The sequence below is a fragment of the Lissotriton vulgaris genome, chromosome 5 (genome assembly GCF_964263255.1).
Source record: "Lissotriton vulgaris chromosome 5, aLisVul1.2, whole genome shotgun sequence".
Classification (NCBI taxonomy): Eukaryota; Metazoa; Chordata; class Amphibia; order Caudata; family Salamandridae; genus Lissotriton; species Lissotriton vulgaris.
This window is the reverse complement of record NC_141693.1, coordinates 1,224,488,607-1,224,504,971: the sequence shown is the minus strand read 5'-3', so window position 1 is coordinate 1,224,504,971 and position 16,365 is coordinate 1,224,488,607. Positions and strand designations below refer to the sequence as shown.

The window sequence follows — 16,365 nt, the reverse complement described above, 5'->3', positions numbered from 1 at the left end:
GAGGCCCGGCTCCGCTGCCTTGGGCAGAGATAACCAAATGTTGCTATTGCAGGTGCAGATGCCTCTTGTGTGAGGCCATTGTTCACACCCTCTGGGGTCCAGTACTTTTCCAGTATGGGGCGTGTTCTACTTTGCTGTACCATGTTATAATGTATTGCTGTGGTGAGATGATTTAGTTCTTTCGGCGCACTCTTAGGGGTGAGGTGAGACAGGGCCCTCTCATATGGGAGTTTGTGGCCTAATAAAATACTTTGTTTATTCTTCTCCACTGTCCGGCTGACTTCTTACTTGGTAATTATAGGTGAGTGCGGTAAGGCACTCGGGTGGATTTGAGCCACGCTTATCAGTAATTTCATATCTAAATTTAAAGCAGGCTCTGCCCCGTATCAATTTTGAATCTGTTTCAGGTCGTCTGGTATTACCGCCATAGATGGAACACCATATGTTTTGGTATAGATTGCAGCAAAGACTGTACCCCAAGTGTCACAGTCCTCCAGGTGTGGTGTGATCCTCATTGTTAAACAGATTGTTAGAATTCTGTGTTTCTCATGGGGGCAGTATTAGGAAATACTGCCTCAATTTGAGTATTTTTTTGAGCTATCCAGAATGGATTTTGTTCCCGTTTTGCGGGTAATTTACCAACGACTGAGCGTAAAGTCTGTGGTGTAATTTTATTTGTGTTTCCCTGGTAAGGGGGATGTTGTGGAATCATTATTGCTGGTTGGACTGTAAGAGTCCGCATGACATATTGAACCAATTGTCTATAGATTTTGATTAGCTCCTTCAGTTGAACTAATAGTTCCGCATCTGACATTTCTTCAATGACAGGATGTGGTGTGTAGCTGGCTAATACCGGCCATGTTGTTCCTAGTCTACCTAGTGGTCCGAGCCTGGTAATGTGATTTATATGTTTTAGGGTGCCTTTAAACCAGAGTGGATGCTCTTGTAAGTTAGTGGAATTTCAATAGCCTCGAAAGGAATGCATTCCTCTGGTGGTTCATCTTCTTTGTAGAAGTGAAACACTTTTGTTCTTTGATCTGCTTCAGGGAAGATTATCCTTGAACAGAATACCTCTGTCTGATGATATTCATGTGCCTCTATCACAAAATCTACCCTACCACCTCTTGCTGATTGGCATTTTCTAATACGTTTTATAGTGATGGCTTTCCTTAAATTTTCTGGAATGCATATAGCATCCTCGTCGGTCTCTTGATGACCTGTAAAGTTTAAAGCTTGTACAGCGTCATCGCCTTTAGCTCCACCGGCCTCAGTATTATTATCGAGCGACATATTGTGGACTGAAAGTTTGCAAAGCAAGTTTCAAGGAAACAAAGATAAGGTGCACAATATTTTGGAACACTGTATCCTTCAACGTTGAACAAACCAAAAAGCCAATACACAGGATTTTTATTCCTACTCAGCTATGGCAGATATTATCCCTTTACCCACTCCAGACATCTATTGGAGTATTACGGAAAAAGGGGTCTCTGAGAAAAGCATGCCTAAGTTACTTTAATATCTAGTGTTAAACTAGTGCCTTACCAAACGTTGGGCGCCATGTAGTGTAGTTCCTATATTCCCAATAGGCTCTGCGCATTGGAATAATATGTCCTATAAATTTGACGTAGGACTTCGATCAACTAGGTCTCTATCGAATATACTAAACTTAATTGTGTGTGTGCCAGCTAACTCAGAGGTCACTAGAAACTTTCTCGAATACACAAGAAGGGATTAGTTTCTGACAACCGCATAAACATGACAACTTTGTCTCCCAAGAATAAATCTCTCAGAGTTGTGGAAACAATAGATAAGTATTTCACCCAGTCAAACGTGCATGCTTCGTTTCTACAGAGTTGCAGAGAAATAGAGAGACGGGCATTTTCAATAAAAAGGTTTTATTGAACAGTCTTCTTTCTCATGCAAGAGAGGTGAACTGCTACAATCGCTATGCAGAATGCAAAGTATAATGCTTACAGCATAAACAGTAATATGAAATAATACTGTAAGAGCATTGTATGGTTTCTAAGCAATTTAAAAATACATACATAAATAACATGCACTAAAATACTCAACTGGTGCTTCTAAAATACGCCTACCCCAATGTACCTAACCTAAGTCTAGTACGAGGGAAGAAGTAAGTGTTGTTTAACATAGGTTTTGTTTTGCCAAGAATCTACCAAAGGTTTCTCTAGGTTCTAATCAGCTCCATACCTTGTTAGAATGAAGGAGTTCTGGTATCTCTGTCTTGGGACTCGATTTCCCAACACCCCGCAAGGGGAGCCGGAAACACTGGAGCTGGATTCTCGGCAGGAGAAAGGCAACTTCCTGATTCAGTGCATCAGCTGGAGAGTCGGCTTCCTTCGGCACTTGCTGTAGCAAGCTGTGTCGGGCAAGTAGGTCTTCGAACTGCTCTGAACCACCATATCTTGCTATAGCAAGTGAAGGTATATTTATACCTTGAAGGTGTTTAGGAATGCCATAGTTTGACGAAAAGTCGGGCTTACGAGCGTCATGAATGAACCCCTGGAGAAAAGTAACTGAGTTCTTGGAGAAATCAATATTCAAGCAAGGGGAAGTTCCCTAACTGCTTAAGCCAGTTTTCCAAGAAATCGTTGTGACGTTTGGTGAACAGATGGAAGTAGCCATGCCAGTATTTGGATAGCATGGGCAATGCCTAAATAAGGGCTTGATTTCGATGCCTATATAAAGGCAACGAGAATTTTACCTACACAACGGCATGAATCAGGAAAATGTAATCGGAGCCTAAAACGCCACACAACTAAGTGTTGGCAGCTATCTTGGGACTCCGTTGAACGTAGTCGCAAGAAAAAAAGCATAAAGAAAAACGATAAAAGAAAAGAAAAGGGGTCAGGGTGGAAACACCCTGACCCCCCTAGGTCTGCTCAGGGGGTCCCACAGGGGCGCCCAGGGTCTTGGATTGCGGCGGTGCTTGTTATAGTTAGCTCAGCTAACTAGAACGTCTGAAATTCTCTGGTTTTGTATAAGTGATGTCAGCCTAACTATAATGTTAGTGTAACCAGAGTTTTTTTCAGTGAAGAAAAAATAAATATACACACACTAAACAAGACAGCATGCTGTACGTGAAGATGGAAGGGGGTAGACCTAAAATAAAGGATTGGAGTGAAGAAATTAAAACCAGATCTATCAGTCAAACAGACTAAAATGTGAGGGCAAAACCAATTCAATGGTGGCTCTGGTGTCAAGACAGTAGTGACCTGCAAAGGAATTGTCATATGTCCAAGTGGGTGCTCTAAAAAGCTCCACAATTGGAACATTTCTGAGACGTCATTATACTTGCCTTACCCTTGTCAAACATGGTCATCTACCTAGAAGTTGCAGGACTAACTTTTGACAGCATGTGAAAATACAAAGCACTCTTCACCAAGCCGAGGACTGTTTATTGAGCTATCTCTACAATATTTCCTGTTTCTAGTTTAGTAAGCTTTTATCTGCTAAATTGGAACTTAAGGGCCCTCCAGATACTCCCAATATAAAGAAATCTCTACAGGAGAGTAATGTTTAGGGTAAAGGATTAAAGAAAAATGTTTGATTTATGTGAAAATCTGATACTCGCTTACAGACAGAAAGAAAGTGATAGAGCAGATTACTAATGTTTCATTTTCATTTTTGTGTGTTTGAGTTAGAATAGGTAGGCCACAAAAACGAATTTACCGAGTATCTTGGCATGACTGCACACGCAGGTACAGAAATATGGCTTTTAAAAAGTTGTACTGTCTGCATGATCTTCATTCTGCATTTTTACTTTATCATAAAAGATAAAAATGTGATCTGTTCCGTGTTGTCATTTTCACTGTATCAAATAATGCACTTCGAAGGAAGCATGCCAGAGGCATTCTAATAATGATTAGAAATTGTAATTGTGTTTATATAGCGCTTACTCCCCCTGACGAGGTGTCTAAGCACTTTCAGCGAGTAGCACACTACTCCGGAACCCAAAAAGGATTAATGGTGGGTTAGTATAAGGAAATATGTGTTCATTTGCACGGTGGATACATGAGTCTGTTAGTTGGTTGGAACAGGATAATGGAGGGATTGAAGAGGTAAGAGTCTAGAACGTATTATTTGGGAGATCATAGAGGTAAGACCCTCAACGATGGGCTGGAGTGGTTTTTAGCAAGTGGCACACTGCTCTGAAACACAAAGAGGATTAGTGGTGGGTTAGTATAGGGAAATGTGTGTTTATTTGAGCAGTGGACATGTGAGTCTGACTAAGATAATGGAGGGATAGAAGAGGAAAGAGTCTAGAAAGTGTTATTTTGGAGATCATAGTAGTGAGATAGGGCTTTGAATGAGTAAAAGGAGAGATGGAGGAGTCTCTAGAAAGGGATTAAGGATATCATAGTGGTAAAATGAGGTATGGAATACATGAAGGAAGAATTTAGAAAGGGTTGCTTGGGAGATCATAGCAGTAAAAATAAGGTTTTGAGTGAGCCAATGAGGGGTGGGGTGGGGGGGAAGAAGAGTCTAGAAAGGTTTATTTTGGAGATCGTAGTAGAATATGGTTTGGGATGAGTCAGAGTGTGGAGTGGAGACAGAAGCTATATTGAGAGAGGTATAGGGTGCCAGAGTAGTGCATTGGAGAGAGTCAAAGGGGTTTGTTTTTTAATTATTAATTTTTTTAATTTAAGGCTGTTGCTGCCCGCAGTTAACAGTATTGTCTATTCATATGTTAATGGTTTATTGTTCAAATATGCATGGCAATGTCCCCTTGTATGTAGGTTAAAGAAGATGATCGAATATTAACATTTAGGCACAAACTTAGGATATCCTGCTTTATGTAGCACGGTTTCTGAAATGTTGATTGGTTTGTGTGATAACTTATCAGTAAAGCTCATCTTGCCACCTCACGCGGAGGGCATGATGCTGTACTCCGGTGAGCCTATAAAAAAAGGGTGCCCTATTTGGGATGTGTGCAAAAGCTTTTTTTCTATTCTTTGGAAGGAGACTGCATAATGGTCTTCTTACTGACTTTGTACATAGATGGTTCACAACTTGTTCTGCTTTCTAACCTGAGCAGCCCAGTTTGCTCTTTAAACCTTTACTTACAGAGGTTCACCTTATCGTATACTCTTGCTTATTATGAATTACTGAATTGCTGACTCATCTTTTTGCGTTCTATATTGATTTTTAATTTTAAATACACCTTCAGGGTGTTGAGTTTGAATCTTGTCTTGTGTAGGTTATCTTTATTTGCCTAGGAGCTTCGTCCTTTGGGGCTCACATGGCCTGGATCCGTCTAATCAGCCTTTTGAATAGAAAGCACTGACAAAGGAGAGTTCAAGCTTGTAGGCACACAAGGAATGACGTTCTCAGCCATGCCACAGCGACAATGTAATAGCCACCAAGCATGCTTCTCCTAAACTCAAAAGGAAGTGCCATCAACTAGGAAAGGACTGGGAATCCAAATCACAGTCAGAAGAGAATGTTCTCATTAGGATTGTGAGAGAGACTTTTGAGAGATCTTCTACATAATCCTTTAACAACAGAATGATGAAAAATGCACTTTTGATGTGCCTTGATGGCTGATAGCGGTCCAAATACGGAGCAGAGTTGGAAGACTGACTTAGTTAAATAAAGAAGGTAAGTCAATGCAAACACCTGGTATTATCTTAGGTCAATTTGCTTCCCCAGAGAACATAAGGTAAGAGATATGATAGAAACTGAAATTGTCAGCTAATCCTGCTGGACCTCATAAGCGACAGACCTCTAACAAAACTGATGTGTGAGACTTTCCTAATGGTCTTACTTGCCGTTATGAATGAGGCAAGACAAAAATGGAAGATGCCCTTGAGCACAGAAGAGATGAAACTGACTTTCGTCGAATATTTGATTAATGATAAGGCGTATCTGCTGGATGTAACAGTCAGAGTCAGCACTCTTGATTTTTTTTTTACAATCCTTTGGATCAACATTGCTCCCAGGTATTTGGTTCTTGAATTGGACAGAAACTGTACTGCTGAGATTTATTGTGATCCCCAGATGCTGGAGGACTCCAGACTTCATTCGGCAATTTTCAACTATTTTTATATGAGAATTAGGCATGATTAGTCAGTTGTCTATATATGAGAAGGCAGGTCTTAATTTTGCTGAAATGGGTCGTTATTACTGCGATGCATTGTTTTTACCCAAACAACAAACTTTAATTTCTGGTTCTTTTTGGCAATAGGGATGTGGAAATATGCATTACAGAGGTCTATTATCACACACAGTACGCCCATTCAGTGGTGGATGCACCTGGTGGCGATTCGAAATATTTCTATATTGTTTGTTTAATATACAACTCTGGTTTGTTACTTTATTCTGCTTTCAGCTTTTGTGGTAGCGCACAAGTTGTCGAAAACAGGTTCTTCCCTGAAGCATCCATGCAACTGCTTTCCACGTATAGAGGAGTCTTGGAGGAATAACAACTTGCTTAAATTTTACGCTGCCTGATACGGCAGTTTTTGACATTTCTAAATAATGTAAATCACAGATAGTACTTCATTCATCAACCTCAAAGTAGGACATTTTAAGTTCGCTCCACCGAGATTCAAACTAATGATCTGCAAATCAATATTTCAGGAGCAAGTACTTAACCCATTAAACAGTAATGCTAAAGTAGATGATAAATGTGCATCAGACAGTTCGTGAATCAAATGAAGCATTGTGTGACTGGAAAAGTGAACCTCCCCCTGCAACCTTGAAAATCTTCTCCCGAATGTTTGGTAGAAGAATAAAAACAATCCATTGTGTTTTCTCATTGGGTAGAAACTACTTTAACAAGCCGCCAAGGCAGCACATGGGAGGAGATTGAATCTGCCTGTGGAGTAGAAGATATGTGGCTACAGGGTTTGGCAGCAACTCTCACCATGATGACTCATTTAGAAGCTAGGTCATCAATAGGAGAGAGCTTTGAAAAATGGATCAGGCTACTTTGGAGAATACACATTGCAACAGGTTTTTTTATTTGCTTTGTGAGATCTCTATAGAAGACATATCTACAAACCCTTTTTGGAAAGTGCCTCAAACATGCAGGCACAGGACTTCTCTGAGGTGATGATCTTCATGGCTCCTTAGAGCCACATCTAACATGTGGGCTTAGCTGGAGCTTTTCCAAGCTTAGGCCTTGCGCCCACTGGACAACTAGCACTGCAGGAAGAGTCTGCCAGTTTGAGGAATTAGGAACACGTTCCTGACCCGTATGATCTTAGAGTGGTCTGCATCAGCTTGAGTGTCAAGCACCGTTTTTCCCTGTTTTCTTGGAGCTCCTCAACAAAAGTCTTTGCTGAGGGTGAATGCCAAGGCTGTGGTCATGCACCTGCCTTCTGAGTGACCCCAGCAAGTGGAGTGCTCTCTCCTGTCCCATGTGTAAACATACTTTATTTAGATATATAAAACATATCTTTAAAAGATTCTTCCAGCACATTAATACAATCTTACAACTTAAAAGAGATTTAAGAAAATGAAAAAAATAAAACAAAATAAAATGTGGCCTGCTTAACAGTGCTTACAGCAACGTGTCAATTTAGCAATTAGCACTACCGACAATGCAGATGGAGTTAAATACATATTATTCTGCACAGTGGTCCAATTTTTCTAGAATACTATATGCATGCTGAACGAATTTGGCCAATTTTATGTTTAAAACAGTGTTCTCTGAGGACAGAGCAGCAATAATGGCGTGTCTGCAAGTCCGAACTCCCAGCCTGTTCCATTCCGGCCTGAGTAGGCGTCTGCGTTGGAGAATAAAGCAAGGGCATATACAAAGCACGTGCAAAAAAGTTTTGTTTGCTGACCCACACCCTCTGCACGTTTGATCAACCCTTTTTTGACGCCATACAGGGAGATTTTGAAGGAAGCGCCAGTCTCCCAGTCTTAGGGCGATCAGGCATCGCTTTAGGTGATAGGAGAATGTTATTGAAAGGTAATTTGCCGGGGATAGTCGTTTATAGCAGTTGATTACTGCCCAAGCATGGCTACGTTTCACAAGGAGAGCTTTGTCCATGATCAGGGATTTCAGTCTTGTAGCTTTTTTAATTGTGTTTTTGAAAGCAGTCTGGCTTGGGTTAAGGGCCCAAAGATCCGCAGCAAACATTTGTTGGATGTAATCATTTAGGAGGCGGCCAAGTGTTCCCCCCGGATTGCTCGTACTGATTTCGTTCCAGACCAAGAGTTCCAGCTTCTGCCTGTCTTAGTTTGTGGATCAGGTTAAGATATGAGCCAACATTAGAGGATTCATAGTTAGTTAAGCCCAGCTCTAATCTGACCTGTGCTGGCGAGGAGGAACTCGGCAGGTGAAGCAATTTCTTATAGAGTTTAGTTGTCAGTTTATTTAAGGAATTATTCATTTTTCCCTTAAAGTTCTCTATGCCATATGAAAGTGTGGGCCCGATCTTTGCTCTAAGCACTTCCAGTAAAGGACAAAACCGTGGGGCCTGAGAGTCTGCTCGAGAACTTTGCCAAGGATATCATTAACGCTGTAGCCTTGGCTGCAATCACAGTGCTCTGTTTGGTGAAACTGCCCCTGGAGTCCAAATGGACCCCTAAGTATTTGTACGATTTGCCGATTGAGATGCTTTCTTTGTTTATTGTCCGGCCTCCACCGCTGTAGCGTTTTTTGCTAAACGGAACAACCATAGTTTTTTCATGTTAATTTCTAACTGGTTGTTAACCGTGTATTGCATTAAGGCGTCCAGGAGTCTCTGTAGCCCCACTCTGGTGAGACTGAACAGTGCCAAGTCGTCGGCATATAGGAGATTGCATAATGCCGTGCCTCCTACTTTTGGTGGATGGCTGATTACTTTCTCGAGGGAGCTTGATAGGTCCGCAATGAATAGATTGAAGAGAAGGGGAGCCAGCACGCATCCCTGTTTGACACCCTTTTCCCGGGATAGGACCGGTTAGTCTCAGATAAAGAACCAGAGCATCACAGAAGGATGCAAAGCTTGGCCCAAGTTGATTCCCTCTCAGTCTACAGGGTAATATTTAAAAACTGGGTATTTACCTACAGTATTTATTTTTCCCATCACAATCAGTCTACTAAGTGGACTGAGAAAAAGGGAGAGGAAAATACAACTTTAGAAAAAAGGGCTAAAAACGGGTTACTTGCACACAATAAATGCTTCAACTATAGGAAAGCATCAAACGTTACAGAGAGAAAAATACAAGCTTTAATTACAACATGTCCCCAAGGTTTATGGGCTTTGCTTACACAGCAGAAAAATGAAACGAGCATAAGAGACCTTGCATTGCTGAATTCTAGAACAGCTAGCTCTCTTAAAGTGGCAGCTTCAAACTTCATTCTTAAGAGTTACCTTCCCGTGTGTTTCCTTTACATAGAAGATAAGTGTTTTATTTATATGTTTTATTTTTGTCTAAACTGAAAAACATGCAAAGTCAAATAGCCATTACTATTTAAATTCTGAGAAAGATTTCTATTATGTATTCTTGTTGATCACGCACAAGGATGACGAAATTCATGAATATTACGGAAAATTCCATTTTGAAAAATCTTTGCTTACATGCCTGACATTTTAGATTGTGCACAAATTAAAACCAAAAAAGTAAATTTCTCTGTAGGATTGTAGACCTTCAGCTTCACAGTTAAATGGTTACTAAACATCCCTTTTGCTAAGAACAGGAGTGGGTATTTGCCGAGCTTCTTGATAAATGTCCAATAGAAAAAAGCCTTGCCTTTATATGAGCAGATGATGCTGGGTACAGTGCCGCACATGGGGGTGTGCCAACCAAACTACATTATTCCACAACTTGCATGAAACCGGCAGGCGCTTATTTCAGCACAGCATGCATTGCTGCCAGTATACCATACATATCAGTGTGTAAAAAGAGTGGTCGCCCATCATGCACTAGCTCTTGTAAAATCTGGGAGAGGACAGAAGTATGAATCAAGGTGCACCCTTCTGACTGCTGCATCAGACTGCATTATGATACTGCTCTCACCACAGTGCATGCTGCACTGAGCCAGCTTGGGTTTAAGTCTCAGCAGAGGCTGCCATAATGATTATCCGGCCGAATCACACAAAAGTGAACAACTTAACCTAAGCCTTGGTTTTAGAGCTGGGTTTGACATTTTGGTGTACGCTTTGCAGTGTGATCTTTTTATGTATAATAAAAATAATTAGTTTTTAATCAATGTTTCACTTTAAAGTAATTATGTGCTATGCTGCACCGCCAGCCACTACCTACTGCAGAGCTTTCATCTCGATATTCAATCATTTAAACCAAGAGATACTGAAGGAGACTTAGGAAACCAGAACTCCTTAACAAGAAATAGAGTAGGCCCTCTTCAGTGGCCACATTAATTGCGATGGAGCCAATAACAGGAGGACCAGCCCAATCAGAAATATGAGCTCATAGGGACCCGTGGATCGGTTTACTTCCTTCCAGACCTTTCGGATTCTGAAACCAACTGAAATCTCCGAGTGAACATCTGAATCAAAATGAGGAATGACCAGGTGTATCGGACCTGGAACTTCTGGTGAGTCTTAATTTCTCAGGAGACCCCTTCTTAATTCTGTGTTGTGGCAGCAAAAGGGCCCCTTATGCATTAAAATCTTTGCATGCAGAGGAATCGTAATGAGAACCACAGTAGGTAGACTGCTGGCTTTTAACACAGCTTTGACTGTGTTGTCTTTGGGACTACTTAGCACCCCTTTGTAACTACAGCACAGTAAAAGTATAATCCTAAACACAGAATCCAGTATAACCAATGTCGTTTGCAGACCAAGAGATCTCTAACGAGGGTCTCGCGGACAAACCTGGCCACAGTATAGAGCAGGTCACTTACCAGTATGGCCTTGGACACGCTATGCGCTGTGATGTCACTTTACAGATGAGGAGGCAGTTACATGGGCAGCGCACATACTTCTTGCCTGGAGGGGCATTCTTGATTGGCTATGAACGTAAAAATGAGTAAGTTAACAGGATAAAAACAGAGATCATTATAAAACAGTGTAACAGTCTAATGACTTCTATGTTAAGAACAGCCCTGTAATAAAAGAATCAAGACTATGGAAGCGTGATTGCAGTGGGGAGAGGGAGAGGGGTGTAGTGAGGAATTGTAACATATAGCTGATACAGAAGGCCCCAGTGGCTGATGATGTAGGGGCCTGGGAGTAACAGCGCAAAAAATAGGGCATGAGAATTCAGGTTGGAGTTGGTCATTTGAGATGGAGAGGCAGGCACCAAGTCTTGGACTTACTAGGCAAACTAAGGATGGGTCTGAATGTCCGGAGAATGATCATAGCAGCACAGATGGCACAGGGTGCTTTTTGGTGCATATTAAGGCAGAAGGTGTGAAAAATACATATGATCTCAAGGGATGGAATGACCGGCCTTCGTAGGTTGACCAGGCATCTCCAGTATGGTGCTCAGGCAGAACCATGGGGTGATGAGTGAAAGGATAGGTGATCCAGTAGTGAAAGAAGGCAAGCCATGTGACTGAAGTAGCAATGTCCACACAGTAGTACAGTAGACGGTATGGGTTAAGCAAGGCCACTCAAAGTGACAAAAAGGTCCCACTTAGTGAAACAGGTACGTGGTATGAGATGTCAGAGACTGGGAACATGAGAATAAAGATCTGCAGTGGCAGGCTTAGAGAGTAGGGTGAAAGGCAGTCTCCGTTGCAGGTGCACAGACAGGGCCTGATGTGGCATTGGGAAACAGAGCGAAATGTCAAGCCCTCCTGAGGAAGAGGCAGGGCTCGGGAGAAGGGTGAACAATCATGGCCTCAGGCAGGGATAACCTACTTAGACTATAAACTATGACACAGACTTGACTGGAAGGGGCTGGGGGGTTTAGTTACAATAAATGGCCTCAGATGTTGAGTTTAGGTGTTATAAGACAGGTTATATAGGGAAGGATACATGGAAATGGAGTTTGAAAAGCTAAAAGCCAGACTTCAATAAAGGTGGGGAAAAACACTAGCCCCAAAGGGGTGGGGCCAAAAAGTCAGACCAAGTGTTGAGCGAGAGGACGAAAAGGCAGGCCCGGCTTACGGATGGTACATAGTTACAGCAGGCCCGGAGGGGGGACACTGCATACTTGCAGAAATCGCTGAGGGAAGAAACTGCAGGTCCAAGGGTTGGTAAGCTCAATTGAGTTGGGAACTAGTGGGGGGCTGAGAGAATAATTTATCAGTGGGTGATTTGTACAGCTACAGCAATGATAATGCTGAGCTCTCCAGTCAAACAGGGAAGACCCCTGGGGTGGCATGGCAGGAGAAAGAGAAAAGTCAATGGGTTAACAAGGCAGGTGCCATCAGAGCAGGACGAGGAAGGACACATTTTTGATGAAGAGGTTTCTAGGCATGTGACTGTTTATGCACTGGGAGTAGGGTTTTATGGCAAGCCCAAGACATTAAAATACAATAGATCAAGGTAGGGTGGCATGAGAGACCCCAGGAAGAATACTGCTGATGTCAAATGTAGTAAAGAAAGGGTCTGAAGTGGGCCTTTATGGCAGGCCCCTTGTACAGTATGGCAAAAGGCCCCAGGTGGAATGATAGGGTTAATAGGGAGTGACATAACCAGAACCACAGGGGCTATTGGACATGTAATGGGGTGATATGGCATGCCCTATTGCAGGGGGTAACGGCTGATAATGCAGGCACTGGATTATGTGATTGCAAACTCCAGGGGAATAATACAGATTTGGGGGGGGGGGGGAAGAGGGGAACATGGCAGATTTTTAGTTGATGGGGCATTCTCCAGTGGTTAATAAAACATGCTAAGAGATGTAATATGAAGTCTCAGAGCATGCTATGGTAACACCACACTCACACGCCAAAGGGTATCCTCACCGTTGCCTCATTGCACACGCCACACTTCACCACGTGCTGGTGCATCTTTCCTTCCACATTAATGAGTGACTGGCAGACACGACAGGTGATCATGGGAGCACTGCCACTATCTGGACTGGTCATCGGAGAGTAGGGAGGAGGGTCCTCGCCAGGCACCACTGCGGAGTGGGCTTCGGGGAAAGGGGGAAACCCTGAAAGAAAGAAAAAAAAGCTTTTACACAGCATGTCCATTCAGAACCACACATATCAGGCAGCGTTTGTGAGAAGGAAACTGATGGAGTTGTCAGGGTCCAGGTCTTAGATGTTTAGGTTTTTAGACCACATTTAATTCTGGTGTGATCATGTTTGTAAGCACTACAGATTTAGAAACCAATGGAGCCAATTAAGCACAGTAACATTAAGTGATTTGCATGACCAAGTACCTTGGATCAAGTTGAAAAAAACTCGAGTCTCCCTGTTCCACAGTCAGCACTTGATCATTAGAATCGAGGCTACATCTCAACTCAACATATAATTCACATCTTTACTTAACAATTAAGCCATATTTTCACTTAGCTACAGATCACATTGCAACTTAAATTATAGCTCCTCCTAAAAAAGGCACTTTTTTGTATCAACGTAAAATCTCCTGCTCAGCAAAAACCTGAAGTAGTACCTCGGCAATATGGATTTAATAAAGTAAGTGCAAAGTAAAGCACTGGGTGCATGGATCCCCGTCTTTTTAGATAGCAGAGCAGGTTCCTCTGGTATATGCAACACTATTGGAGGAGATAAGGACTTGTTTGCTTATCAGTGAGAAGGGCTGGTCTGATCACAATGCTGTAGGGCTGAGACTGTGCTGGTAGCTTCTCTACTGACACTGAAAAGCCTAATTAACAGCCCAGCCAATGGTGATTATCTTCTAGAAGAAGAAAGAGACCAGGGTTTACATCTGGAAGAAGTCAAGGAATAATTAAAAGTAAAGGACTAAGAGATTTCAAAGTTTAAGTCACTAGATAGTAAGTGTGCCTCAATATGAAGGCATCAGTGTCCTGGTGATGGTTTGGGAGACCTTCCCTACAGAGCTTTTACAATGGCAAGACTGCAGCAAGTAATGCCTCGGGAGGGTTATTTGACAAGGTGTGTCCAATACATCCATTTACTGTATAGAGGGCTGAACTGGTTTTGACCATTTAGAAGCAGAGAAAACCTGGATCTTGATTTAGTCGTTATCGTCTTGAATAGAAGAACCGGATTATTCCGGGCCCTATGGTTTCTTGGGTCTCTAATGCTATTTTCCTATCTGGTAGCCTCCCCTCCAACATATCCCGAACCCCCCCAAAATCCCACCTGGCATGAAGCCAACACAGTCCACTTCATTATGAAGGTGAATCACACACACTCAGCCTTCTTTAGCACTGTCCCATACCCAAATGCAGATGCCTATTTGTTTCTAAAAGTGTTTAAAACCGTGTGCAAGAGTAGGTCACCTAGGCATCTTGACAGACTTACAGGAGGGCTTCACTGAAGGTGTAAATAGTCTGAAACAATCCTTTTTGCTATACCATATATTCAGATTAAGCATTTCTTGGAGTATGCCAGCACACGCTTTGAATTAGTTATTAGGGAGTGCAGGATGGCATGGTAGTCAGGGCAGGCACACAGAACAAATAGAGAAGACTACCTTAACGGAAGTAAACATTAGAATAGTGATTTTATGCACTGGAAGTGCCAAACACATGCTTGATTTCGATTATATAATTTGTCAGAGCCTTGACTGTGAAAGATTGCCTTGATAAAGTACGAAGGAGCAAATCCCCATTATGCTGGGTAGATCACTGTATGAAATAAACTGAAAAGGAAAGAAAAATTAACAAAACAAAAAAGCTTTTTCTTTTTTTGAGAAAACACCAGGGTGATTTGTGTATCACTTTATATGTGAAATGGAATGTGCAAACTAAGTTCTTTTCAATTGATACTTTAGGGTGCACCGTCCTCAGCACAAAGTCACGGAAAAAAGAACAGGGATTGGAGAACGTCAGCATATCAGCCAGTGGACAGGACAATCCTTTAAGGGCTGACCAGTTGATATAGTGGGAGGCAGGTAGATGGCAACATAATTGCAGATTTAGAGGACTGTACAACCTTCCCTAAAACTATTATTGTCAAATAGCAGAATCCTGCCGGATTATCCCCAGTAAAGCACGAAGGAAAGTATTACACACACAGACTTGCCAAGAACCAACACCCTGTGGACTCTAACATCGGTGCTTGACCGTCACAGATATAAAATAGACTCCGGAAAAATCCTAATAGTGACCTAGCTTTACTTGGAAGAAGCATTTTCATTTATTCCTAAAAATGTGAAATATGCATTTTGGTTTCCAGGAAGGTATTTGACGATACTCACAAGTACCTGCAAAAATTGCATTTGTGCTCAGAATAAATATCGCTTGACAAAAGAATTCGTTTTAGCTGTGAAATCAAGGCTTTGGACCCCCTCACTCTGGTAAGCCAAATCTGCTTCTGATCTGAGTCGTTCTGAAGGGAGAGGCCCCACATTAAATTTGTTTTTTTAATAGTTTTAGTTTAACTAGCTCAAAGAGATAGCATTTTCATACTTGAAAGAGAGGGGATGATTACATAAAAAATAAATGTCGCAGCTGCCTATACCGGGGTAATATTTGTAATCATGATTTAAGATTTCAATCCAGATCCCACGATTCACAATAGTCTTAAAGTCCGGACGCCTGTTCCACATGTTCTATTTTCCTTGTTTATGAAGGCAACTGCTCCTTGTAGGAAACTTTCTTACTTGCTATTATTTTTTTTGCTACTCAAAAACCTGTTTTCACCCACAAGAACTTAACCATGTTAATCGCCGATTTTGAAAGCTTCCGAACAACAATAACTCATGGGGTATCTTTCAAAACCAGTTATGTTGCATTCGCACCAACAATCTTTCTAGCCACACAGGATTAGCAGCGTGACCTAGCTGAAATTCTGTACTTTCAGAACAAGTTCAATAGTGATATTACCAGCCTGTGTATTTGTATGATGCTGTCAATTAGTGTTGGAAATGGCCCTTTTTGCAGGGTTATCCCCAAACTTTTTGATTCTTCCTCCTATTTTTTGCTGACCTGCTGCTGTTGGTGGTTTTAGGACTCTGGACACTTAACCACTGCTGATCAGTTCCAAAGCATATACTCCCTGTGTAAATTGTGTCATGGATTGGTGATTCCATGATTGGTTATTTGATTTACTAGTCAGTCTCTAGTAAAGTAAAGGCCAGGGCCAGGAAATCAAATGCTGCTAGTGGGCTTTAGCACTGGTTGTGCCACCCACCCAAGCCTCCCTTCAAAGGTAACTCAGATCTGCCACCGCAGTATCTGTGTGCAGTCTAGTACTGCCATGTCGACTTGGCAAGTGCACCCACTTGACAGGACCTAACCTTCCCTTTTCTTAGATGGGGGTCACCCCTAAGGTAGACCCAAGGTGCTCCTGTGGGCAGGGTGCAGTGTATGTGAAAGGTAGGACATGCCTTG

At 42.0% G+C, this 16,365-nt stretch overlaps 1 protein-coding gene across 1 annotated transcript in view; it reads right to left on the bottom strand.

The window, feature by feature from the left end:
- The window catches only part of PIP4P1 (phosphatidylinositol-4,5-bisphosphate 4-phosphatase 1), a 154,029-nt gene that overhangs the window by 86,394 nt on the left and 51,270 nt on the right, over window positions 1-16,365 (bottom strand). The window contains exons 2-3 of the mRNA XM_086923046.1: window positions 12,842-13,032; window positions 10,829-10,935 (exon numbers count right to left, since the gene is read on the bottom strand). Coding sequence (XP_086779172.1) covers window positions 10,829-10,935; window positions 12,842-13,032 — 298 coding nt within the window. The remainder of the gene's footprint in view (window positions 1-10,828; window positions 10,936-12,841; window positions 13,033-16,365) is intronic.